General features: G+C 42.2%; 1 protein-coding gene across 2 annotated transcripts; it reads left to right on the top strand.

The window, feature by feature from the left end:
• On the top strand, positions 1–25,693 carry LOC120736571 (putative E3 ubiquitin-protein ligase UBR7). Of its 2 annotated transcripts, none has more exons than XM_040036812.1 (7): positions 1–634; positions 2,922–3,027; positions 3,141–3,211; positions 3,285–3,362; positions 3,575–3,740; positions 25,286–25,347; positions 25,429–25,693. In XM_040036812.1, the coding sequence occupies exons 1-7, from the start codon at positions 509–511 to the stop codon at positions 25,516–25,518; spliced, it is 699 nt and encodes a 232-aa protein (XP_039892746.1). In that variant the 5' UTR covers positions 1–508; the 3' UTR covers positions 25,519–25,693. The 2 variants fall into 2 exon arrangements, with proteins under 2 accessions (XP_039892746.1, XP_039892737.1); XM_040036803.1 differs by having other exon boundaries at positions 4–634; positions 3,285–3,449.
• Positions 25,694–26,141: the final 448 nt, after the last annotated feature.

A 26,141-nucleotide genomic window follows, 5' to 3' on the forward strand; every position in this document is an offset into this window, starting at 1 on the left:
CTCAACTCTCGCGGCCCGGTACCAAACGACTCACGGACCGGTACCGGTCCGAGGCCCGGGGGTTGGGGACCGCTGCTATAGATTTTATTCTGAGCATGATAATAAATCTGTTAATGTTCATCTTTAGTACACAAATGTGGTTACCGATTTTGCAAGAACATGAACGAAAAACGTGAAGTTAACGTAAGTTAACTTCTTTTTGCACTTTGACAGCTTTTACTATATGTAAGGAAATGACTCATAGTGTCAGTCAGCTGGTTTAGGTGCAGCAAGAAGGGAGGAGTTGGAACTCAGAGTTTGTTGAAGAAAACCTGCTAGTGAGTGGGTTTAGTTCACTGTTATCACGGTAACTGACTCAGAGTTAACGTCGATGCTTTGTCTGGAACAAAAAATCAGAGTTTCTCTTATCTTGGGATTAACAAACTCAGATATGTTAGCTAAACCTGCTTCTCGGAATAGTTCCCTGCGCTGGCAGGTATTCTTGTAAACAACTAAACTACTCCTGTTAATGTCTCACCTGATGGTTTTAGCTCCTCCTCCTGTGCTGGTTTCGCTTTACTTAAGCTGTTTGTGTCTGCAGGTGGAGGATGAGATGATTCAGTGTGTGGTGTGTGAGGACTGGCTGCACGGCCGGGTGAGTCATCAGTTTACCTGTTCCTGCACTTGTCTGGTGTGCCTCTCCTGACTCTTCTCCAAAAGTTGATTCTGTTCATCTGGTTTCAGTCATTATGCAAATGTATTTGTAGCACTTACGTGGAGTTACATAAAGTACCAATGGATAATTACCAAAGTAATGAGTAATTTGGGCTAGTGTCAGAAGACTGAGAACGACTCTTAGAGCTCTGGTACACGAATGGCAGAGAAACCAGACAAACACAGTTGTGTGGCTTTTAAAAATACTTTAGTGATGTTAAGCCTTGTAAAATAAATTTGTAAACAACACAGTATCACAGCAGGTTTTAACAGAATGTCAAGTATAAAAAATTTCCCCCAAAGTAGCAAAAAAATAGAATTAAATAAAATTGTGCACAAGTAAAAGAATTAGTCTTTTTTTTTTTTTTTTTTAACTCCAAATGGTACCAGTGGGGCCCATGACAAACAGGTGTATTCCAATAGAATTCGTCCGACAAGGAGTGTGTGTGTGATTGTCTGTCCTACCGTACTACTTGTACAGTAGAGGATTGTAGTCCATCAATGTGAAAATGAGTGTGCGTGTATATGTATATCGTCTCCTAGGATCTTGGGTTGGCTCGCCATCCAGTGAACACTGGAACACTCTGGGTTCTGGAATCGCTGACCTGGTCTTTGGATTCGTCCCATATAAAAACCTGACCTATAAACAATGGCCAAATATATGTCATGTGCCCTTTAAGGATAACTCTCACAAATTAAACTAAAGTAGTGTCACAGTGCAGTAACAACTATTCAGATCAGCTATCATCAATTCAATCATCATCAGTTCAATCACGTTGTACAACATTAAAATATCAAAGTTCAAAGTATCAATATCCAAAATTTCACAGTATCAAGGTTCAATTATTTGTAACCTGCAGTAACATTAAAGATTATCTACAAGGTTTTAAACATTCAGGAATTATAGTCACCATATAATTCACTTTCATTGTAAACATTAATTACATCCATCAAAATAACTCACTGTACATATATATCTAATCACAAATAAATAAGTATATTACCCCTTTTAAGAAATGGAATAATATGCAAATGCTTATCAGAAATTGAACAAAGTGCAAATAATCAATTTCAATAACACGTAAACACAAGGATTCAGTCCACAAATAGGAGTACTAAAATAGACGTGCTTAATCCCGCTTGTACCATAGGCCTACTAGTACAAGTGGAAATACACTAAAAATTACCTCCAAGTGTTCAATACTGAGTATTGTAAAACAACCGATTGACATCAAAATTTAAACAGCAAGTAGGATAAAGTCTGCTTACAGTTATCTCTCATAAAGTTATTTTTAGCTGCTTTAGCCATTTACAGCTTTTCACATGTTAATGACTTAGTTAATGATCTAACTAGCATAACAACAGTGCGTTTCAGAGACATGCAACAACTGTACCCATACTCCGCACATCACGTGTCTGATTAGCCACATTTAGCTTACCACCGTCGAGTGGATGCTCAGCGTTTGCGTGAAGCCACAGCTCAGTAAACCTTCCGGTTTCGCTCTGCCCTTGACGACAGCAAGTGCAAATACATAATTTGTGAAAAATATCAGTTTAGATGGTATTTTTTTTTAACTCGTTAGAGGTTAATTTCTCCAGCTTACCGATAACAAAAGTTTTAGTCCGTCTGCTCTGTTCGGCTGTAGAAGCAAGAGACTGAAAACTTGGGAGCTGGTAATAAGGAGGGACAAGAGCTGCCTAGAGCTTCACCGATTGGCTGACATGCGAGGAGTGGAGTAAAACAATAGGCTCTCATCAGAGCTCATCAATCCTCTGAGAAAACTTAACCCTTGTTTGACCAGAGCATATCATATATAATCTGCGTCCCTTCTACGTTTAAATAAATATTTTGATCTCATTTCACTTTCATTAACCCCTGGAGGGTCTTAGGTCGATTTGTGGCTCTAAGACCAATAGTGTATGCATTTTTCTAGGACCCTCCAGGGGTTAACAGGGACAGTAAGAACAGAACAATGAACATTAAATGTTTTAATTTTTCTTCTCTTTTTGTTTGAGATGATTTTAGGAACTGGGTTACATATTGTTTATAAGATTGGGGAAAACTGCAGTCAGCTGAGACTGAAGAAGTCACTTGGATGAGTGACAAAACGTTTCTCCCACAAAACGCTACGTCCAGATGAACAGAATCAACTTTTGGAGATTTACTTTCCTGGATGATTGAGAATGCATCAAGATCTCCTGACTCTTGTACCTGTATATTGTTGCAGCACCTGGGCTGTGTGGTTCCAGACTGCGTGGAGCTTCAGGAGATGATCTGCGAGTCCTGTATGAAAACACACTCGTTTCTCTGGACCTACGCTTCGCACCTAGCAGGTAAAGCGTCCTGTTATCTTATAGTACTAACCTGGCACAAACATACTGTCATACACATGTTGTGCACTTCCTGTGTGTCTATGTTTGTGTGTGTGATGCACTTCCTGTTTTAGTACCGGGTGGAGCAGCGGAGGTGAAGGAGGAAACAGCAAAAGAGCCCACCATTCCCATCAAAGAAGAAGAGGTGAGGGGGTCACAGCAGTTTGCATCACACTCACTGATCAGGGTTGATTAATCAATAATCCAAAATCTGGCAGATTGATGATGCCATTGAGCCTAGCTGCAAGCGGAGCCGTGAGGAAGTGGAGCCGAGATGCAGACTGAAGGAGCTGCAGGTAATTGGTCAGAAAAGAGTCCAATCAGGAGCTGTGTTCTGGCCTTCACCGTGGCGTTCCAAACTCTGCTCCTGCAGAATGTGCCAGGTACTGTGTCTGTGTTTAGTGTGTCTGAGCATGCTCTGATTGATATATAATGAGATTTTACTGAAGAGATTTTTTTTTTTTTTTTTTTTTTTTAACTCGCCTGGCGGACCGACCTGTGTGCTTAGCTGCGCCTGCTTGAAGCTGGTCTGTCCTTCCTGTTGGACGAGTCAGACACAGTCCTCGCCTACGAAAACAAAGGAAAGAACAGTGAGCAGAGACGACAGGAAGACGACCCTCTGATGTCAGCGCTCGACAACCTGAACCACGTGCAGCAGCTCGAGATCATCCATGGTACTGATACTTCTACTACTACTACTACTACTTATGATTGTAATATTACACACGCGAAGTTGTAATAATTTGGTAAAAAAAAAGAAGTGTGAGAAACTGAGTCCAGTCATTCAGGACCAATAAGTTTGAGTGATGATTTGCTGTGTGACTTTCTTATTCTCTCACATCACTGAGGAGAAAGTTTGGTCCACGCTTGTTTACAGTATTACTTCAGTTCATTTAGTTTTGCAGCATTCATTTATGTACAGCTCTCTAAATGTCCCACCACAGTCTCAGTCAGGCAGCACCTTGATACATTTCTTTTTCGGTCGTTCTGTTTGAGCTTTGCTGCTGTGCTTGGCGGGACAATTGTGCCAGTGTGTGTGGCTCACCATCTGCCCCTGTCAGCTCTACTTGTGGGTTTTCTTTTCTTTCTTCTTCTTTTTTTTTTTTTTTTTGCCTGTCCTGTTCGGCACTGTAGCAATCGCAATTAATGCCTGAAGGCCAAGAAAAATGCCCAATGGATATACTGTATTTTTTCCAAGTAGATCATTATTGGTCCACTTGATTCATCTTTGTTATTGTTTTTTATTTATTTATTTTTGATTAACTTTTAAGTTATTGTTGGGTCTGTGTTTCCACAAGCCCCGCTAATTCTAGAGACTTATTCATCATGAAGAAAACAAGACAGTCGATCGATCGATTATTTGCGCAAGGGAGGCCTCATCTGTGTCCACCACGAAAATGACCCTGACTCTGACCTCCTCCTGCTGCCTTTTTATTGAGAGACAGTTTACACAAAACACGTCATAGCAAAGCAACGCCCACTTGGTTGTAAGACAAGGCATTGTTTGTATATGTGTGAACTGTGTGAACCTCCAGAACTGAGACTCGCGCTGAGAAACTGCCCCGGTCTTTATTTATACTTCAGTGGGTGCTTGTGTGTGTGTGTGTGTGTGTGTGTGTGTGTGTGTGTCTGTGTGTCAGAGTGTGACCCCATAAACGACTTCCCTAAACCAGTCCAGCAGTTCATCTAAACAAAAAGCACTTAGACTAGAACAGATATAGCTACGTTAATCCTACCGTAAAACAATAAGACAAGGTACAACCTTTCCCATACTCCTAGGATGTGGGGGTGAACGCCAGAACACCCTGGAATGTTACAGACCTCCTAGGATGAGACATTCTTTCAATATGCCACCAACTATATACTTCTAAACACAAATGATTACATGCAGTATTCTACCATATGCAAACTTGTATCATTAAAAGATTATACTGACTACTAAGTACAATTTTCCATTGACATTCCCTCCTGTTGTCAGTATAACTTTAAAGTGAGATATCAGTATGTAACACCTTGTTGTACATTTTCTGTCACATTGTCATTAATCACACAAAGTCTTCATGTTACAACAGGTCAGAGTCATCATCATCATTTGTCACGGCTGTATATAGAATAGAATAGAATAGAATTCAACTTTATTGTCATTGCACATGCACAGGTACAGGGCAACGAAATGCAGTTTGCATCCATCCAGAAGTGCTTTAGTGATATAGATATATTACAATAAATATTAGCAATAATATAGATATGTAAATATATTACAGAAATGGGTCTATTATGGAATGTTATAATGTACACGGTATGAAGTATGTTGTGAATATTCTATAACTATAGGTATGTACAGGCTGTAGTCAGTACAAGCTATGTACAGGCTATGAACAGGATATAAATATGAAAAACTATACAGAATATGAAATAAATAACTTTACAGAATCTGAGATATACAGCTATACAGAAATGGGAACTGTGCAAGTTGTAAACAGTTGTAGGGTTAAAAATTATCGTATGTACAGAATGATTATTACAGAGCTATACAGTAGTGCAGTTAAGATAAGTGAGATATGTGGATAATTCTACAGAGGCTATATAAAGTGCTGGTGGTTGTGAGTGGTGGTTCAGTCCATGTTATTATTGTGTGTTTGAGGGTATAGTTGTCCATTGTGGGTGTGTGTATGTTCAGTCCATGTTTTAACGTGGGTCAGATGTCAGGAGGCAGAGTTCAGGAGTCTGACAGCTGTGGGGAAGAAGCTGTTCCAGTACCTGGTGGTCTTAGTCCGGAGGCTCCTGTAGCGCCTCCCAGAGGGCAGGAGGGTGAAGAGTCCATGTGATGGGTGACTGGGGTCTTTGATGATTTTCCCAGCCCTTTTCAGACACCGCTTCCTGTAGATGTCTTTTATGGCAGGAAGTGGTGCTCCGGCGATGCGCTGGGCAGTTTTCACGACCCTCTGCAACGCCTTCCGGTCCGAGGCAGAGCAGTTCCCGTACCAGACTGTTATACAGTTGGTCAGGATGCTCTCGATGGTGCAACGATAGAAGTTCACCAGGATGTCTGAGGACAGGTGGTTCTTCCTCAGAGTCCTCAAGAAGAAGAGGCGCTGGTGAGCCTTCTTGACCAGCTTGGAGCAGTTGGTCGTCCAGATGAGATCCTCGGAGATGTGGACTCCCAGGAACTTGAAGCTGCTCACACGCTCCACAGCCGCCCCCTTAATGTGGATGGGTGGATGTGGGTCAGCATTCCTCCTGTAGTCCACGATGAGCTCCTTGGTCTTCTCGGTGTTAAGCAGCAGGTTGTTTGTGTCGCACCACTCAGCCAGACGATCCACCTCCTCCCTGTAGGCGGCCTCATCGTTGTCACTGATGAGGCCAATCACCGTGGTGTCATCTGCAAACTTAATGATGGTGTTGGAACCATCAGCAGGTCTGCAGTCGTGGGTGAAGAGGGAGTAGAGGAAAGGGCTCATCACACAGCCTTGTGGTACACCGGTGTTCATTGTGATGGTAGATGAGCAGTGGTTATCCAGCCGGACATGTTGGGGGCGGTTGGTCAGGAAATCCAGTAACCATTTGCAGATGAGGGAACTGATGCCCAGGTCTGTCAGTTTCCTGATGAGTTGTGAGGGGTGGATTGTATTGAATGCTGAACTGAAGTCTATAAACAGCATTCTGGCGTATGTGTTGTTGTTGTCCAGGTGTGAGAGGACAGAGTGCAGTGCGATGGAGACTGCATCCTCTGTGCTCCTATATGCAGCAACAGTAGAAAATATTATGCGGTTAATCATGAGTTTTAGACATGGCAATATACACGTTACAAAGACACAAATTAAAAGTAAAAATATTTCAACTCCCATGAGTAGTCCTTTTAGCACCTGTAACCAGGAGCCAGTGTAAAGCCAGGAAAACCAGTCACTTGTATCACTTACATAGTCCTGATTTTGGGCCTGCTGGATCTGTCTCAAAGCATTCAGGGCGTCAGTCATGTTTAATGAGTGTACATCGTCCGGTATGTAAGTGCAGCAGGTGTTATTGAAGAGGACACAAAGTCCCCCTTTCTCTGCTAGTAGCATGGAGTAGTTCTTCCCTGGGAGTTGGTCCAGGAACACATATAGTGTGGGGTGTGTTGACGTACTGGCATATGAGAACAGACATAATAGTCTGTATTTGCCGATTCTGTCTTTGTCCTGTCGTGGATATACTTATGGCTCTTCTACTGTCCATCCTCTGCAGAAAAACCCCTCTGTGGAAAGGGTGCTGGGTCCAGTTATCTTACTGCTGTTATGATCCCAGCAGTCTTCAGTGTGCCATCGTATACACAGTATAGTGACATAGTGACAGTATAGTGACAGCATTAGGTGATGTTCATAGGAAACTGCTGTCATCACCACCATAGCTTCTGGTTCCTGTGCTTTCACAGAATCATGATGCCATCCTTAGACTCCCCCTGCGTTGTCGATGGAGCTTGGCACGCTCCCCTCATCCTTCAGGTGCCTGTCCGTTGTCCACAATCTCCTCTGTTGGCCTCTTGAAATCCCCCTTGGCACAGCTCTCATTCCAACGCAGTTTCGTGGTCCTTGCTGTGGCTCCAAAGTCTGATCTCATGATGGGCCCCAACCAGCTCGACCTTTGACCTCAACCACTGCCTGGGCTGTCAGCTATGCCTGGAATGGTTCTCGCTTCTCACTGGGCCTCTGAAGATTTCTCAGGAGATTACTGCTGCACCTGTATTTCCTTGCTAGGAGGAAAAACTTCTATTTGGAGAGCATGTCAACAATCATCAAACCACATTCTTTTGTTCAGTGAACTTCACTTACAGGCCATCAAAGCCTCATCTGAACATGGATGCACCACTTGCATAGGTTTAATACCCTTTGAATGAACTGTTAATCACACAAATCGCTGCAAAAATCATATAAAACAAAATTTAATGTTAATTCATTGTTTCATGTTAATCCTGGACCCCTCCTCTTGACGCATGGACACTCCCATGAGTCAACTCATCAAAACCAAATTCCTGTCTTAAAGAAAAAGGTTAGCTAGATCATGTCCCAGGCAACATCAGGGCATCTCCTCCTCTGGAGCAGCACCACCCTGGACCTATAATGCTGCAATAAAAGATGTTAGTGTGTTTTGCATATTAAGTTTGCTTAACACCTGGCTCTGCCAGGAGCCTGCATACACACCATCATGGCCTGGAAAGCAAGATCTGGAAGTGAAATCAAACTTCACACTAGAGCAGGGCGATATGGCCAAAAATATTTATCACGATATATATTTGAAAATTTGCGATGACGATATAACTGACGATATAATTGATGCGAGACAAAATACAACTCCACAACATTACTAGCGCAAAAAGACAACCTTCCATTTATTTTCACTTAAATAAGAAGCTGGTTTTTATGTACATTAAAGCTTTATAAAAATTTAACAGTGCAAATGCAAATTCCTTGCTGAAAGTTTAACCAAAAGGCATTTCCAGTAGAAATGGGCTGACATATCCTGAGCATAACCATGTATAATATCCACTGAAGTTAAAAAGAGGTGCTTTGCAACATTAAACTGCAGTGTGCAGTACGTATTTTTCGGACCATAAGGTGCACGGGATTATAAGGCACATTAAGCGAAACAAAGCAGTCAGATAAATCAAACTTTATTAAACTCATTCTTCTTGCTTCCTCCACTTCTGTACCATTGATTCATTAATGTTGAATTCTCTGGCAGCTGCTCTATTCCCATGTTGTTGCAGTATATTAATGACTAACCTCGTATTGTGGATGGATTATCTCAGTTGTTATCCTGATTGAAGTTTGGTCCGTTTACAGCATCCTGCCATGCGATTGCATTTGTCTCTAACCATGAGGAACCTTCACGTTAACTTTTATAAGTGGAAAAGTGTTAGTGTTCGTCCTCCAGCTTCACTGTTTATGTTATGCTAACATAGCTGTGTCGTTAGCGATCACGTAGCACATCATTATATACCAGCTAGCCCAACTTCAGTAACCCTACAAACGTCACTGCTGTTTAGTTTCCTGTCTTCATTTATGTTGGAAGTGATAGCAGAGCTGTACGTTTGATTTTTTTCAGAAATCTCTCAGTCAGAACATGCAATATCATGCTTAGGTAACTAGCGAAACTAGCGAGCTAACTTCCGCTAGCTTCCTGCTAACTTCTAACTCCGTTAAATGTAATACATTTTGTTTTCATGGATGCCTGGAAGTTAAACTTCATAGTTACACCTGGTAAAGCAGCAATGCTGATCGTTTTATTAAAGATGAAAGAATTTAGACAGTTTTTAACTCTCAGTGATGCTGCAGTGTTGTTTGACCTGAAGCATACAGAGTTTAGGACCCAGATTACTCCCAGATTTAAGAGCATTTTAGTCCGACAAATACGACAATAACGACGGCCGCTTGCATGTTCTGCAAAAAAATGTGCTTTGTCATGTATCTGACGGACAAACACCAAACCAGTTCCACATCACTGAAGTTTTACAAACCAATTCTGGTTCATCTGTTTCACGCAACAATCGGCCATGTGCGTATGAAAACGAAGGCACTGCGCATGCGTGTTTTACTCATATTCTATCGCGATATTTCATTTTCCTATCGTTGCCTAACATTATACTGGTATTACCGTGAACGGTATAATATGGCCCAGCCCTACTTCACACCTATAAACAATTGTATCATAAGAGTAAAAAGCATTCAGCATCAGCAAGACAAGTGTCATGTGCAGGTTTTCTCAAATCAGTAAACTACAATTATTTCCATAATTTGCCTCAGACATGGATCATCCCATGTACTCAGTCAACATTAATGTAATCGGTGACTTCTCTTAAGCAAAGTCACTCAACTCATCAGTCACTATGAGCTCAAAAGTGGCCAGCTAATGAGCCCCATATTAAACTATTCCATAAACACTGCACATTTGTTCAATTGTCACTTGTCTGTCTGTGCTGAATCCTTTACAAGCACTCTTAAAGAAAAACAACATTAGCCAAACACACGGTTCATCCTGGTTGTCAGGTGTCGGCCATCCAGTTTCCAGAGGAGCTGTGAAAGGTCATAATGTTAACACTCGCTGTGGAAAAAGTAACAATGGTCTCATCACAGTATGTCTCAAACTGTATTAATTTCTCCCCTGTAACATTCACATTATCTCCAACATTCTCTCAACAACACAGTTTAATTTCATCATCAACATATAGCCTGTAACTACAATTTTCTTCACACAAAATCTCAGTAATCCTGTGGTAGAAAAACATCATTAAGTTGTGTCCTGCTGTAAATCACATGATCAAATCACATGATTGACCATCTGCTGTAAAAAGAAATGTAAATGTTAGCGCTGCGCAGGTGTATACACTCTTTCTCACAGTAATCTCTGTGAGCAACACAAGGTAGTGAATAACACACCCATGGTAAATTCACAGACACAAAAAATTTTAAACTAAAAAGGTTAAATTTGCAGAGTTCACATAGTGAACACATGACCCAAGTTTCCTCCTGTGGTCTCCTGCTCCTGCAACAGAGAGACACACAGAGATACATCCACACCTCTGTCAGGTGGGCGTTAACTTCACACAATGGTGTTACAGGGCTCTAGAGTGTGACCAATTTGGTCGCAAATATGACCAAATTTTTCAGTGGTGCGACTAAAAAAAAAAAATTTGGTTGCACCTGTGCGACCAAATGTTCGGGTAGCAAAAAAAAAAAAATCTGCAACCTTCCCTGTGGTCAACAACAGACACACATTATGCCCCTATCGTGGACTAAACCAATCAGAGATAGTAAGGGGCGGGACCTCTCTGATTGGCCGTGGTCCAGTTGAAAGTGTAGGTGGAAGTGGGAGGTGAGTAGCTTGAATAAAGCGATATCAATTAATTAAATCCTGAATCGACTTTTAAATATAACTGTGTTTTGCCAGAAACGCCAGATTCTCAGATTAAAGCTCACAAAACCATTTCAACAACAATCAAACAGCAAATGAGAGCAGGTAGACGGATTCCACACAAAGACGTAAACACAGAACGGACCCGACGCATCAGAATAAACTTTGTCTTTCTCGGCTTTCTCACCCAACGGCCCGTAGAGCGATTCTGATGCGTCCGGTACGCGCTGTGATTACGTCTTTTTGCGCTGATTCTGAGCTGAAGGTTTTGTCTCTCTCCAACCAAAATTTTTTAAAGTTAGGCGTACCGGTACGCTTATGGCAAAAAGTTAGTCTAGAGCCCTGTGTTAAGTCAGTCAGTCTTGTCAGCTTCCCCATTTATTTTAAAATTCTTACTCATTCACTCAGTGATTCCTTCTTTTGCTGATTGTGGAAATTATCGTCGCATTCGTTTCCACGCTCAGCAAAATGACGACACTTCAAAAAGAAAAAAAATTTAGACTGGATTTCCTCGTTGAATCCTTTTGGACAGGAACTTGTTTCCTAATTGTCCCAAATAAGTGACTTTCTCCTGAGCCCATTTTAATTTTGGAGAAGCTCACTTTGCAACCGTTTTCTCAACGACGAGTCGTATAGCGCTTCTGTTCTAATCGTGCAGATCTGCTCAAACAGAGATCATCAAACAAAACTTTCAGTGCACCATGAAAGTAACAAAATAAAAGGAAAGAAAGAAAATAAAGGAAAGCAAAGGAAAGAAAGGCCTTGTTTAAATTACAACACGTGTTCTTCATGCCAGGGGGATGAATCGTACCAACCCAATTGGCAGGCTCAACTTAGTAACAAAAGACAAATCAACAGCCAGTTTAATCTCAAACATTCATCCAATCACACACAACACAACATACAGCATAACCCTGTTGTCTCAGCACATAATAAGTTTCTTCTCATGTAACTAAATGTGTGCCATGTTAAAATTTCTTCACTCCTATAATATTTAGTCCACTAGTCTATGTATCACTTTCATCTTACTAGTGACTTGGACAAGATGACAAACAGAATCTCGTGCTTAAGATGCTGTCTGGTCTTCATGAGTATCATTGTATGTGTATATGCATGTAGGGTTAGTATGGTTAATGCATTTTCTGTATGTTTTTCTGTTCCTCTCTCATCACATTTTCATTATTCTCATCACTGCTTTAAACAACACACATCTCTCTGTTTTTTGTTTTTTTTTTTAAACTGTACTTTTCTCCAAAACAGAAAAAAGCATTACAGCTGTTTCAGGCTGAGAAACACCAAGCACTCTGATAGGTTTGTAGCTTGAACCTATCCGCTGGAACGTTGAAGACAATATAATTACACTGCAAAGCAAGACACAAGCAGGCTGGTTTACTCATGCATGAGGGAAATCTGGCTGGGGCCAAGTGTCGTCCCACCACCTAGCCTCCGTCAGACTCTCAGCCAGGCTCCCCATAGCACTCCTTTTATTGTGGTTACATGAATATGCATAGGGTCATTAACATATGACATCTTACATAGGTATACATGTGAACAAAGAATACTGTGTGTGTGTGTGTGTGTGTGTGTGTGTGTGTATGTGTGTGTGTGTGTGTGTGTGAGGTCAAGGTGTGACCCTATGAAGACTCCCCAAACGCTGGTGCCAGGAGCGGGTCCATCTGAACAAAAGGCTCTTATACTTAAACAGATATACGTGTGTTTGCTATGCCATATATCAACAAGAGAAGATACGACCTCTCCTAGGAGGTGTGTGATCTATGCCAGAACACTCTGTAGAGGGAGTGAACGCACTCCCCCTTCATGCTACTCAGAGCCGTTACAGACCTCCTAGGATGAGACATTCTTTCAATCTACAAATGATTATACACTTCTAAGCATATGTGAGTAAATATTTCTAAGCATAAATGACAATCAACAATACAAAACCTAACACACTCTTAATGCTATCATTCACCAACACAACTATTTTCCACATGTAACACCTGCTTAGTATAGTAGGGTTAAGCCTATAGACTAGATTCGAGAGGAGTAAAATTAATTTGAGACAATTGAGTGTTGAACAGCCGGCAGATTTATTACAATGTTACAGTGGTGCAATAACCCAATGTAAACAGCATAGAAAATTAACAGAAGATCAACAGAGAAGAGCGCTCTTTTGAAAATAACAACAAAATAAAATAAAATAAAATGAGTAGTCTCTTTAGACCTGACTCCTGATGAGCAGGATATTGGGAGTTCAACTGTTTCCCAGAGAAACAATCCGTATCATGTAAGCAGTTTTTGCTCTTGCTTATCTGAAATCCTGCGATTCGAAGTAATTCAGACTGTAGCTCTACTCCTGCATCCAGAACAGCTGGCCACACTACTTTTGGATTCGCCAAGAGTTTTCACAGGGTCTGGCTCGCCATCCATATCCAGAACCAATCCAGGATCACAAAAAACCAGTCTGCACATACAGTACAGAGCAATAAACAAAATAGTTCTTAACAGTTTTTCTAAATAAAATGAGATCTCATAAAGTTTTCAAAATCAAGTACACTGTTGTTTTAACATTGTTCTGTCTCTATGAATTCCATTTGTATTGCTTTACAGCATTACAATCAATTGTATTTATATACCCCTTTTTAAGGCATATGTAATCACATCATGAAATGTTTGTAACGTAACTAGTTTTAAATAACTTATTTACATGAATTAACCTATAACTGAAATGACAAAGTGCGGAAAAAGCACTGGACAACATTTATGGCTAAAAGAAAAGTGCATCCTGCATTAGTTTTGCGCATTTGTGAAGATGCCCAATCAAATAGACAATAAAATAAAATACGACATTCCATTTCACACACAATTCAAGTACTCCGACTGGTTTTAACTTTTTTTAGACAATACAGAATTCGCACTGTTGCAGTGTTTACCACATGTAAAATTAGCATAAGTTTTCCTGCTAACTTATCATCTCTAGTAACTCACCGGAATTCCCAAGAAACAAATACACGCTCTGCCTGGTTTTGGTCGAGAGTAAAACACATAAAGGCCTCTGAAAAGTACATAACTTTAAGTTAGAGACTGTTGAAAATACTTTATAACACTTATCTTATACCGAAAGACTCACTGTGTAGCTTGTTAATTGCTCTCAGGTGTCTTGCTCCGTTTTGCCTAGCTTAATGCAGCAACGTGCTTTTGTTGCATTCACTGAACTACGGAAAATCAAAGTGTGTTCAAGGGGTGTCGGAAATAATAATACAAGGTAAAAAAACAAGAAAATACTAGTAACCATGTTTATAGGGGTTACACACACACAGACACGCTACACTCACTTCTGCTTAGAGCACAATTTCACTTCATTCGTCAACGATCCATACACCACGTGCTGCCCAATAAAAACTTTGCAGTGTATTTCATCCTCTTTCAAGGCAGACTTCTTTTAAGTTTGCGGCAGGCAACGCGACTTACACCAAAACCCAGGCTACGTGTACACAACAGGTCACAGAATTCCGTTAACACCGCTTTAGGTTTCCTTCTGCGTTGTTGTGTTCACTTACTGGCACTCACACACATATATGCTCATTCACACTCTTTTTAGGCCTATAATCCCCCTTACCGCGTCGAGCTCTTTCCTCCTTAACATTGGTGGAGAAACCATAGAAACACTCAACGCCCTTAACTGCGGAAATCCTTTTTATTATTTTTTTTTAGAGCTCTATCCTCCTTTCAGTGGAGAAACCGTCCTTACCCTCGTTCTATTCGGTGGAGAAAACCGACTTAACCCTCCTTAAATAAATCAAAAAGATTAAAACAAAAACACTGGCGGAGAAACCAGGCAGCTTGCGTCTACACGCACAGCTTGCGCACTTACGTACCTGCTTTAACGCACGGGCACGTAGCCGCTCTCTAAGGCCTTCTGTACTCACTGTTTGTTTACGTTCATGGGAAGAGTCTCTGGATCCCGTCAATCGCCATCCATCCCGAGGGGAGTTCAGGTGCAAACTTCCCGGCCTGGTAACAAAGCAAAGTACCAGGGCTTTGGTCAATCATCCCAGACGATGGCTGCTAGCAGACTACGGTGGCGTTCTCTCCCTCTCCTCGGTGGATGCGATGTATTAGGCTCCGGCTCCGAAGGACCAAATAAATGTTGGGTCTGTGTTTCCACAAGCCCCGCTAATTCTAGAGACTTATTCATCATGAAGAAAACAAGACAGTCGATCGATCGATTATTTGCGCAAGGGAGGCCTCGTTTGTGTCCACCACAAAAATGACCCCGACTCTGACCTCCTCCTGCTGCCTTTTTATTGAGAGACAGTTCACACAAAACACGTCATAGCAAAGCAACGCCCACTTGGTTGTAAGACAAGGCATTGTTTGTATATGTGTGAACTTCTGTATCTAAGTAAGAATGTGTGTGTGTGTGTGTGTGTGTGTGTGTGTGTCAGACCTCCTGCTGACCAAAGGGTCGTAAACGCAGGAAGCTTACATCAAAAAGAAGCAGATCTTCCAGATAGGATGTATCTGCAATAAAACATTCCAGCCCCCCACCCAGAACCTCGAGAATCTGGGGGGAAGGACAGTGGAATCCTTTTCATCAGAGTTGGCAAGCACAGAAATGACAACATTTAACAATTCACTCTAACAGTTATTACAAATGGAACAGACTTGACTGGAGGATAGGAAAGGGAAAGACGTAGACCAGAGAAGTTAATGAAAAACAGAGGGAAAGAGGGAGTGAGAAAAGATTTTAAAAAGTCCACTGAATCACCTACTGGAAGAAAAAAAAAAAAACAAGCAGAAGGAGAACAACACAGTAGGGAGACCACAGCAACAACCTAGATAAGTAAAAGTAAATAATAAATATTGAATGTTCTTGAGCAGGACACAAGCCTGACAACGCATGGTATGCTTTGAGGCAGCAGCCAAGGAAGTTATAGTGTGTGTCTGTGCACGCCTGTGAGCACGAGCATGCTTGTATTCAAAAGGTTTCCCCATGTAACTATCTGATGAAGCAAGCACGGAGGAGATCCGGGCCCCAGACATTTAGAGGCCCCCCAGAGCACGAGAGCCCAAGGAGGTCCACAAGCAGCCGCGCCATATCTCTACAAAGAACTGAGGAAAGCCCCAGATGGGGGTTCACCCAGCACCCACGGTGCAGAAGCTACAGAGGACTGCGGTGATGTGCCTGCAGGCTCTGCCAGCAGCCAGTTGCGCCAGAGCAGTCTGAGCCCCGGACCCAGAGGCCCGAGGGCACCCAAATTTCCGGAAGGGGCCCGACCGAGCCATGGGTGCCAGGCCTCTGCCAAGCAACCACCAGAAGTGAGTCAGTGCATACCTGAGTGCCCAGCCCCGAACATCGAGAAACACCAATGCACCGATGGTTGAGGGTATCAGCCACCGGCAGGGAGTGTGGCGGGAGGAGATAGGCCCTCCCAGGTGTGGAGGGCCTGAGATGTTCCCAGAGAGATGAAGTCTAACGGTGTGTTCACACCGAACGCGATAGACGCGAACGAAAACGCCCCAAACACCCCTAATTTGACGCGTGCACATTCGTGTGTCCAAGAAAAATCCATCGCGCCTCAGAAATGCATATTTTGACGTCCGTGAACCGGAAATGTAGGAGGAATGTGGGAGGAAGTTGTGCCAGACCGGTATCTTTGCTAGATGGCAGCTGTCGAGCTAGTGTTTGAAGAGAGAGTCTCCCTTCTCTATTTACTGTGGAGAGCAGAGCAGCGGCGTTAAGGACGTCCTCGCCGTACCTGGGTTCATCAGTGCTTGCTGTACATCTGATGCTACAATTACATACCTGTGGGTGCAGCAGCAGGAGCTCAGGGACTGGGGAGCCCAGAGAAGCAACAGGGGATGCTCTGCTGCAGAATCAGTTGGTTCTATCAAGACAGTATTAAATGTTAACAGGTTGAAAACAATAGTCATATTGTCAGAGAAAGTATATACAGTGGTCCCTCATTTATTGCAGCAGGGGTTCTCAGAATAACTAGCCCCTCGCCACGCACTTTATACACTGTTTTCCCCACACACATGAACATTAGTCACAGTTCTCACAAGTTGATTCTCAAAGTGCAAACCTTTGTAGATTGCAAAACGTAAAAGTATTATTATGCCGTGTTTTGTCTTCATCTGCCTGCCACTTTCGTGCGCCTTTTTCCCTCGCGGTGCAGGTGTCTATTTCTGAATGAGGGTCATAGTTATGGGTGTTTTTGTGCTGTTTTTTCTATTGGACGTGATGGTTATCAAAACCAAACGTGATAAATTTGGCAAGCGCAGGAGACACAGCACAGAAGAGATTTGTCAATCAGGCTACATAATGCAATGCTGCACTACAATTAAAAAAAATCAGCGAAAATGTGAAGCAGTGACGGATGAACAGCGGGACCACTGTGTGCTGTTTATTAATAAACAATAAAATATATTCCTATATGACAACATGCATAAAAGCAGAACAGTATTTTTACGTCAGTGGGAAAATAGCGGTGGCTTGCTAGCTTTTGTGCGGCTTCCCCAGGTCAGTGAAAACTTTCAAAAGAGAAATGAATGAACTTACCAGGTTGCCCGATCTCTTCACATATCTTCCTCCAAGCTCGGTCCTTTATATTCCTGTCTCGGTACAGAAAGCAGCTGGTGTCGTACAGCTCCGGGTTGTTTGCTACGGCGTTGATTAGCCTTCCCTCCATTGAAGAATGAAGGGCTCTGACTGGATCTGCCCCTTTGACCTAGGTCACAGCCACGTCACCAGGCTCCTGATTGGTTGTTGCGACGTGATTTGACGCTGGAGTTCAGATTTTTCCAACTCGAGCGGTAGACGCAAAACGCGCGTATGCACAAAATGCAACACAAAAACTCATGCGCGTGGTTTTTTCGTGAGTCAAACGCGCCAGACGCGCTACACTGACGCGCGTTTCAGGCGTATTGGAGACGCAAATCTGCTTCTGAATTTTCACGGGACCTGCAATCGCGTGTCATTGACTTTATATGTAAACTTGACGCTCTGTTCGCATCTATCGCGTTCGGTGTGAACACACCGTAAGACCCGACCTTGACCAAGAGGTGAAGTCTAAGACATAGACAAACAGGCACACACAGACACAAACATGATTCCTGCCCTCATGCACACATATACCAATACTCAACACTTGCCCACCATTGAGACAAACAGAAATTAACTTTGTACACACACTCCCCAAACATACTCTATACCCTCAGTTCCAGGTGCCATCACACCCAGAGGGGCAATCTACCCCTAGACCCAGGAGATGTTGCCCTTTGCCCTGGGAAGGAGGCAAACAGACTGCTTAAAGTGTATATATTAGGGCTGTCAGTCGATGAAAATATTTAGTCGCGATTAATTGCGTACTTATCAATGGTTAACTCAAGATTCATCCCAAATTAATCCTGGATTTTTAAAAAATTTGTTCTAAAGGAACTTAGAATACTTAGATGCTTTTCATGCTTCTAATACCCTTAACAGTATGGGAGTGAACAAATATACTTGCTTTATGCAAATATGTTTATTTTTATTGCAACAATTCAAAACAATCAAAAGTCCAAAATATTCTTTAGAAAAACCTCAAAGGTACTGAATGCTCAAAAATATGCTGAAAGGAAACTTAAGCATACACTCCCACACAATGTAACTGTTTAATTTACCATTAGACAGTTAAGGCTCGCAAAACATATTTCCATCTAGGTGTGGGAGACACAGTACACATTAAAAATAAAAATACAATAAATAAAATGCATATGTAATAATACTTAATACTTACAGTGTCTTTGACTAAAACAGTTTGGCTGTACTTGTTGCTCTCCAGTAGCATTTAGCAGAAGCTGAACAATGCAAGCTTCTTCCTTTTTCAGTTTTCCTAACAAAACATGAACATGGAAACACCACAAAGGAGAAAGGGAAGAAAGAACTAAAAACATACAGTGCATGGGTTGTCCCTATTACTTTTGTTTCTTTGCACTGAACCAGTTGCTCAAACAGACAAGCATTTTGACATTTTCAGATGACATGCCCAGAAAGTGTGACCCACCTGACCCCAACGCAGGAAACTACACCCACCCATAACCCCTCACATGGTATGGATGTGGCAGGTATTGCCAAGTACTTGCATGCAAGGTATGCCATCTCACTGTGTGCCCCTTCATGCTTGGGTCACCATTTCTGGGGACAGTCCTCTATGTCAACAGTTGGCTCTGCCCAGTATCACTCCACACATTTCTCAATGCAATCCTCTTCTTCATCAGATGAAGACTGAGGCAAGCATGAGAGCTGATCTTTTCTTAGATGGCTCATACGTTACTGGTTGTTCAAGCTGCGCAGGCCTCTGCCTCTCCCTCAGCAACGCACTGATCAAGTGCCACACCTCAGCCCTGTCAGGTCTGCTCAGACACTTAAGATCCTTAAACCTAGGATTCAGTGCTGTTGCAACCCTGAGCCACATGATGTTAGCTTTTTCCTTGCGCTTCTCCATTTCTGCTTTGAAGGATCGTCCTCAGAGACCTCCATCACTCGCAACTGGTGACACAAAGCTGGCAACACCACTGAGCAGGAAACAAACTTCATATATAAACATAAACACACACACACATTGGGTGAATGTGCAGTAGTAGCAGCAAGCAGGTGAATTCTGTACATTAATAAGAATAGACATCTGACTATTTTACAGGATAAACAATATAAACATGTTTAAAATTAAAGGAATTTGAAATGTACATTGTTCCTTGGTTTAGTGTCTGGAAGAGAGTCCTGTCTCAGTCAATTATAGATGATGTGAGATGATGTGAGCGGGCGGGTGTGTGTGTGTTTAGGGCACAGATGGCTTGGGGATAGAAGCTCCTCTTGAGTCTCTCTGTCCTTGCTCCTCAGTTGTCGTAGGTGATACAGGCGCTGCCTAGCCTTTTTGGTCTGGACCTGAATGTGGGCAGCCCATGTCAGGTCTGAGGATATGTGAACACCAAGATACTTGAAGGACTGCACCCTCTCCACTGGAGCTCCATTGATGATAATGGGCTTGTAGTCTCTGTGCTGACCCCTTCTGAAGTCCACCACCAGCTCCTTGGTCTTGCCGACGTTCAGCTGGAGGTGGTTGTCCTGGCACCATGATGCCAGATTCTTTACTTCATCCATGTAGGCCGCCTCATCGTTGTTGAGGCGGCCTACATCGTTGGTGACATTGTGTCGTCAGCAAACTTCACAATGGTATTGGAGCCATGGGTGGCCACACAGTCTGAAGTGTAGAGGGAGTAGAGCAGTGGCGAGAGGACACATCCCTGAGGTGCTCCTGTGTTGATGGTGATGCTGTTGGAGAAGCACCTGCCCACCCTCACCACCTGAGTTCTGCCAGTGAGGAAGTCCAACACCCATGCACACAGATGGCTGTTAAGTCCCAGATCCCTGAGCTTTGTGAACAGTCTGCAGGGCACCATTGTGTTAAACGCTGAACTGTAATCAACAAACAGCATTCGCACATAGTTACCCTGTTTCTTGTCCACGTGGCTGAGAGTGGTGTGTAGGACGTGGGCGATGGCATCCTCTGTGGATCTGTTGGATCTGTAGGCGAACTGCAGCGGATCTGTAGTGTCTGGGATGGAGGAGGAGATGATGTTCTTCAGCAGCCTCTCAAACACCTTCATTACTACCGAGGTCAGTGCAACTGGCCGGTAATCGTTCAGGGATGAGGGTTTGCTGTTCTTGGGCACAGGGATGATGGTGGATCTTTTGAAGCATGTGGGGACCACAGACTTCGCCAGGGACTCGTTGAAGATGTAAGTGAACACACCTGCTAGCTGGTCAGCACAGCAGCGCAGCAGACGGCCGGTGATGCCGTCTGGCCCCGCCGCTTTCCTTGTGTTCACTCTCCTCAATGCCGCTCGGACGTCATGCTCCGTGATGCTGGTCACCGGTCTCTCACTGATGACGTCACTGTCCTCGGTAGTCAGGCGGTAGATAGCATTAGCCGCCTGGCTAACCTCGAAACGGGCATAGAACTGATTCAGCTCGTTGGTGAATGCAGAGTCGGCGTTGATCGGCGCAGTGTCCCTGGCTTTGTAGTCCGTAATGGTGCATAGTCCGTGCCACATACTCCGTGTGTCGCCCTGGTGGAAGCGGGACTCCACACGTTCCCGGTACCGGCGTTTGGCATCTCTCACCGCACGCCGTATGAGGCCGCTTTGTAGGCGCTCATATCGCCAGTAGCGAGACCCGCGTTGTAGGAGGCGGTCCTGGCGTTTACTGCAGTGCGGATCGATCTGTCCATCCACGGTTTCTGGTTTGGGAATGTGGTGACTCTCGCAGTGGGGATAATCTCCTCCGCTAGCATATTGACGAAGCATACTGCTACTTCCGTAAACTCGTTGATGTCGACTGCGCATGCTCTGAACATGTCCCAGTCGACGTCGTTGAGTGCGTCTCTTCTGCCAGCACAGACCCTCCCCCAGCTCTGCTGCACGTAGCCACCAGGAAAATACTACCCAAGAGCCACCAGAGCCCCAACAAGGTCATGACCACAGCCCCTGGGTTGAGCCCTCCAGGAAAAACGTCCCTAGGGAGTCCCCAGATGCCCCAAGCAGGCACCTACTCCTACATCAACCACAATTGCAAAGGCGGGACAAAACCATGACTGGGACTTCTAATCACTTGAAAGGTTTCTAAGCATACCTGAGAGCAGAAGTTTTGGTCTAAGCCGACTGATAAATCTGCTTTCCACTTTGCAGAAGGGATGTTGATTGATCTATGTTGTGTATTCTAAGGAGCTTGGGAGCTTGGAAAGAAAAGTGTCAACTTTTGGATTACTTAGAACCTTCACAGATATATTTTGTGTATTTTAGACAGTAATTTGGGTTTAAGATTAAGACATTGTACCACACTTGATTGTGTTTGTAATAACTAGTAGTAACTGGGGCAGTTTGCTCATGAGGAGTGGGCCAAAATACCTGCTGAGAGGTGCAGAAGTCTCATTGACAGTTACAGGAATTGTTTGATTGCAGTGATTGCCTCAAAAGGTTGTGCAACAAAATATTAAGTGCTGGGTACCATCATTTTTGTCTAGGCCTGTTATAAATAATTCCGCTGAAGCATGGTTGAAAATCATTGTCTGACTTTCATTGGTTAAGATTTGTAGAATTTTTATTTATTATTACTTTTGTCAGATTAAAGTTATTTCTGTGACCATTATGAGTTTTTCTTTGATTGACCGAAGGGTACCAACAATTTTGTCCACGTCTGTATATGCAGATGATACGCAGATTTATATGCTTCTAAAAGGGAAAAATGATACTCCTGTAGATGAGGAAGTTTTGAGGAAGTGAAAGCTGGTTGGCTGTTAGTGTTTTAAATTTTCATGAATATAAGACAGAGGTTCTGTCTTTTGGGCTGGGTGTCACTAGTGGGTCCTTTCCTGTGGACATGGGTCCTCTAGCACAGTGCGGAAAGCCCACTGTCACCAATTTGGGTTTTAAAATGGACAGTGATTTTAGGCTTAACAGTCAAGTGAGAGCAGTAGTGAAATCCAGCTTTTTACAGCTGAGGCACCTGGCCAAACTTAAACCCATCTTGTCAAAAGATTATTTTGGAACAGTAATCCATGTTTTATTACAACTTGTCTGGATTACTGTAACTCGTTGTACTTTGGTATTAGCCAGTTGCCCTTGTCACGTCTTCAGCTGGTGCAAAATGCTGCCGCACAGCTTTTAACTGTTGCACGGAAAAGGGAGCATATTTATCTTCATTACACTAGCTGCAATTTTAGAGTTCATTTTTAAATTATTTTATTTGTTTTTAAAGGCTTAAATTGTCTCCCCCACACTACCTCTCTGAGCTACTGCACCTCCACACTTCTTCTTGGTCTCTTAGATCAACTGACCAGATGTTGCTGAACGTGACAAAGATGCATCCCATGCTCCAGGGCAGGGTAGGCAACCTTTCTGATGACGAGTGCCATCTAAAAGTTCCTCAGAAGTCAATGTGCCATATGATTGCATTAGCAATAAATTTATTAACGCTCTATATTAACAGTTACACACTATATAGAACAACATTATAGGATTATATTTGTTCGCAGATGTTGGCAGCTATCAGTGAATAGTTATCAGATATTTTGAAACAAACAAAAAAAAGACACTTTTTATCCATGACAAGAACTCCATAACAGCACATGAACTGTACAACAGAAAATGCATATGCTATTTATGGTCTCCTCACAACAATGATAAGAAAAATAAACTGGGCCAATATGGCATGTTAATACAGGGATACACAGGTTAATGTGATCTCTGGTCTCCCACTCAGAGACGCAGGTCTCAGAGTGTCCAGCATTCAGACAGCTACCCGAGGACACTCTTCGTGTGAGAGAAAATCTGCTCACACAGATATGTAGAGCCAAATACTGTCAATAAGACCTCTGCAATGTTCTGAAGGAGGAGCGTGTCAGGCTACATTTCACTGTGTGTTATACTTGTATAACTATGCATGTGACAAATAAAGAACCTTGAACCTTGAACCTTGAAGACACTTAAACTTGTCAGGAAGTGATAGCTCCTGAAGCATTTGAAGTGTTGGAATGTGGAAATTTCAACATCGCTTGAAAAAACTGCCAGCTAGCAACCTCCCTCTCACCGTTTTTTTTTTTTTTTTTTAACAATTGGTAGATAAGATACCGTCATTAAGATGCGGCACAATTGTTTCTATGCAAGCTAATTTGTGATGTGCACTGCTGGCCCAGCCATTAATTTTTTTAATGTACCCTCTCAGATTAACTCACTGCGTGTCATGCCCAGGGCTGGACTGGAACAAAAATCGACCTGGGCATTTTGACTAGAGACCGGCCCACCAGGTATTAAAGCTATAAAGCCTTTGAATGAAAGCGAATACTGTTGTGACAGTGATGTACACTGTCTTGTTGGTATATCTATGATTTCTGTACATTTTACATCAGATAAAAACATTGGTTGTAAGATTCAGATAATTATTTAATAAAAGCTTGACATTTTAACCCTTTAAAGCCGGAGTGGGCACGCTCCGTTTTGCGTAACTATTTTAAATCCCGGTAGAACTGCAACCACATAAGCTAGCACAATAATGTTTTTTTGCATATGAAACCAGAGGAGTTGTACTTACATCTTATGCCATCAGCTTGTCCTAGGTCACGGTTTCCTTCCACCTATAGCTTTGCAAAAACAGCATAAAAAGCACTTGCAGCAACAAAAACATAATATTCCAGAAACACGCTTTTCCGATCCGATCAGCTGTTCGTAACACTTCCTACGTTGGAATAGACGTCAGCGCGAACTATCGCATGTCCGCCATTACCTGCCCGAAACCGTAAGTGACGTCATTTTCGCGGAAATTTAGTTTTTTTTTATCTTCAGGGCCTTATAAGCTTGCACTGGTGTTTTTAAAAGTTATGTTTGATTTTATGACTACTTTCTGTATTGTTTCTGGGATGTAATCAAAATTAGTAGTAGAAATCAAATTGCACTGCTGGAATAGTTTATTTTGTTTTTTGTTTTTTTTACAAATTTGCATTATAATATTTATTTTCGTTTTTCCTGCAGTATATAAAAATTGGTGTATTTAAAAAATAAAACTATGAAGACACTCAAAATAAATTTCCTGTGGTGGGAAACTATTTTGTGCAACTTTTTTGTCTTTACAGTTTTGAGGGATAAGCCTCTTAAATTTCTCTAACTAGAAATATATGTTAAAAAAACCAAAAACGCTTTTCAATGTTGTTTTTTTTTTTTTTTTTTTTTTTTTTTTAAATTTATTGCACTGTTTTGCAATTTATGTAATTACTATGCACTTAATGCATACATATTATTAAAATCTGGGCTATAATGGTTGTATTGATGTATAGCAACTTGAAATGCTCCCAAAAATGGCACTACAGCATGTAAAAATATAATATAAGCTCTGGCGGACTTGATTCTATGGTAGGTCTTAAAGGGTTAAATGAGAATAAGAAAGAAAAGTATTTCTTTGTGCCCCCCTTTCCCTGTTAATGCCCTACCCCTACTTAGAAAAGGATCCTGGTGTTATTTGTCTCTCAGAAACCATTCATAACTTCCATTCAACTCATTCATGTCACCTAAAAGGTAAACCTGTTTCTCCATCACCTGTTCAATAGTGGTGGTATCGCGCATCGCAGTTTTTTCCCCCCTCAGTACTCTTTTAACGCACACGTGAAATCTTTGCTTTTATGCAGGTGCTCACACTGTAACTTAACAATTCTGTAAGTGGACTCTGTAAGAAGAATGTTTGAACCTGCAGAAAGTCTATGAACAGATTAAATAGTCCTGATTATTTTTCTTGCAGGATACAATGACATGAAAACTGAGCTGAAGGACTTCCTGCAGAGATTTGCAGCTGAAGGAAAAGTGAGTCTTCCACCTGATAGGTCAAGTGTCTTGTGACTGTTCTGATATGTTAACTGATATAATTTAACTATTCTCTGATAGGTTGTGACATCTGATGACATTCGTCAGTTCTTCGAGCAGCAGAGTCGTAAAAGACGCAGAGTTGATGCCGGAGAGTTCTACTGCACCTGATCCCCTCTGACCTCGCCTCCATCTGCTGATCTTTCATCTCTGATTAAATGGAACCTGTTGTGTGTTTCCTGTTTTAACTTTTCTATAAAATCTGTCTGACATGTTGAACAACCTCTTTGTTTCTCAGTATTGTTTCCTTTTTAAACAATCTAATAAAACAATCTGAACATGGCAACATTCGGAGTTACTTCATGATCAGTCAACTGATTAGTCAATCAATTCTGCCAACTAATCCTCTTATGAATCAGCTGATAGAATGATTGAAAACTGAAAAACAGCTCAGAGACAATAAATATTTAAGAAACAAAGTTTCAGTTAAAGAAAAAAAAAAGCTAAATGTGTGAATGTGAAAGAGTAAAGAGCCAGAAAATATGAAAAACCAAACTACAGAGGCCAGATCAATAACAAAACTATTCAGGCGGGTTTTTAAGCGATCAATAATATTCAGATGTTATTTTTAAAACTTAGTTTATTTGAATGATCTGATTGATGTTATCTAAGATGAGGCTAACCCAGCTGGCGCTGTCATCTCATTGGATGGCCACTTAAACATCCACAAATATTTTGAAAAATGTAGTGTTTTTCTTTATTTTAAAAAGACAAAACTGTGAAAGTAAGCACAA

This window comes from Simochromis diagramma, unplaced genomic scaffold (genome assembly GCF_900408965.1).
Source record: "Simochromis diagramma unplaced genomic scaffold, fSimDia1.1 OVJJ01000025.1, whole genome shotgun sequence".
NCBI classification, from domain to species: domain Eukaryota; kingdom Metazoa; phylum Chordata; class Actinopteri; order Cichliformes; family Cichlidae; genus Simochromis; species Simochromis diagramma.

Bases quoted from the DNA above. Each gene is read 5' to 3' on its own strand.
- LOC120736571 (XM_040036803.1), top strand. From the start codon at position 509: ATGTCTCACCTGATGGTTTTAGCTCCTCCTCCTGTGCTGGTTTCGCTT. The intron at 3,212-3,284 runs GTGAGGGGGTCA...AAAATCTGGCAG, and splicing joins TTCCCATCAAAGAAGAAGAG to ATTGATGATGCCATTGAGCC. The intron at 3,741-25,285 runs GTACTGATACTT...TTTTTCTTGCAG, and splicing joins GCAGCTCGAGATCATCCATG to GATACAATGACATGAAAACT.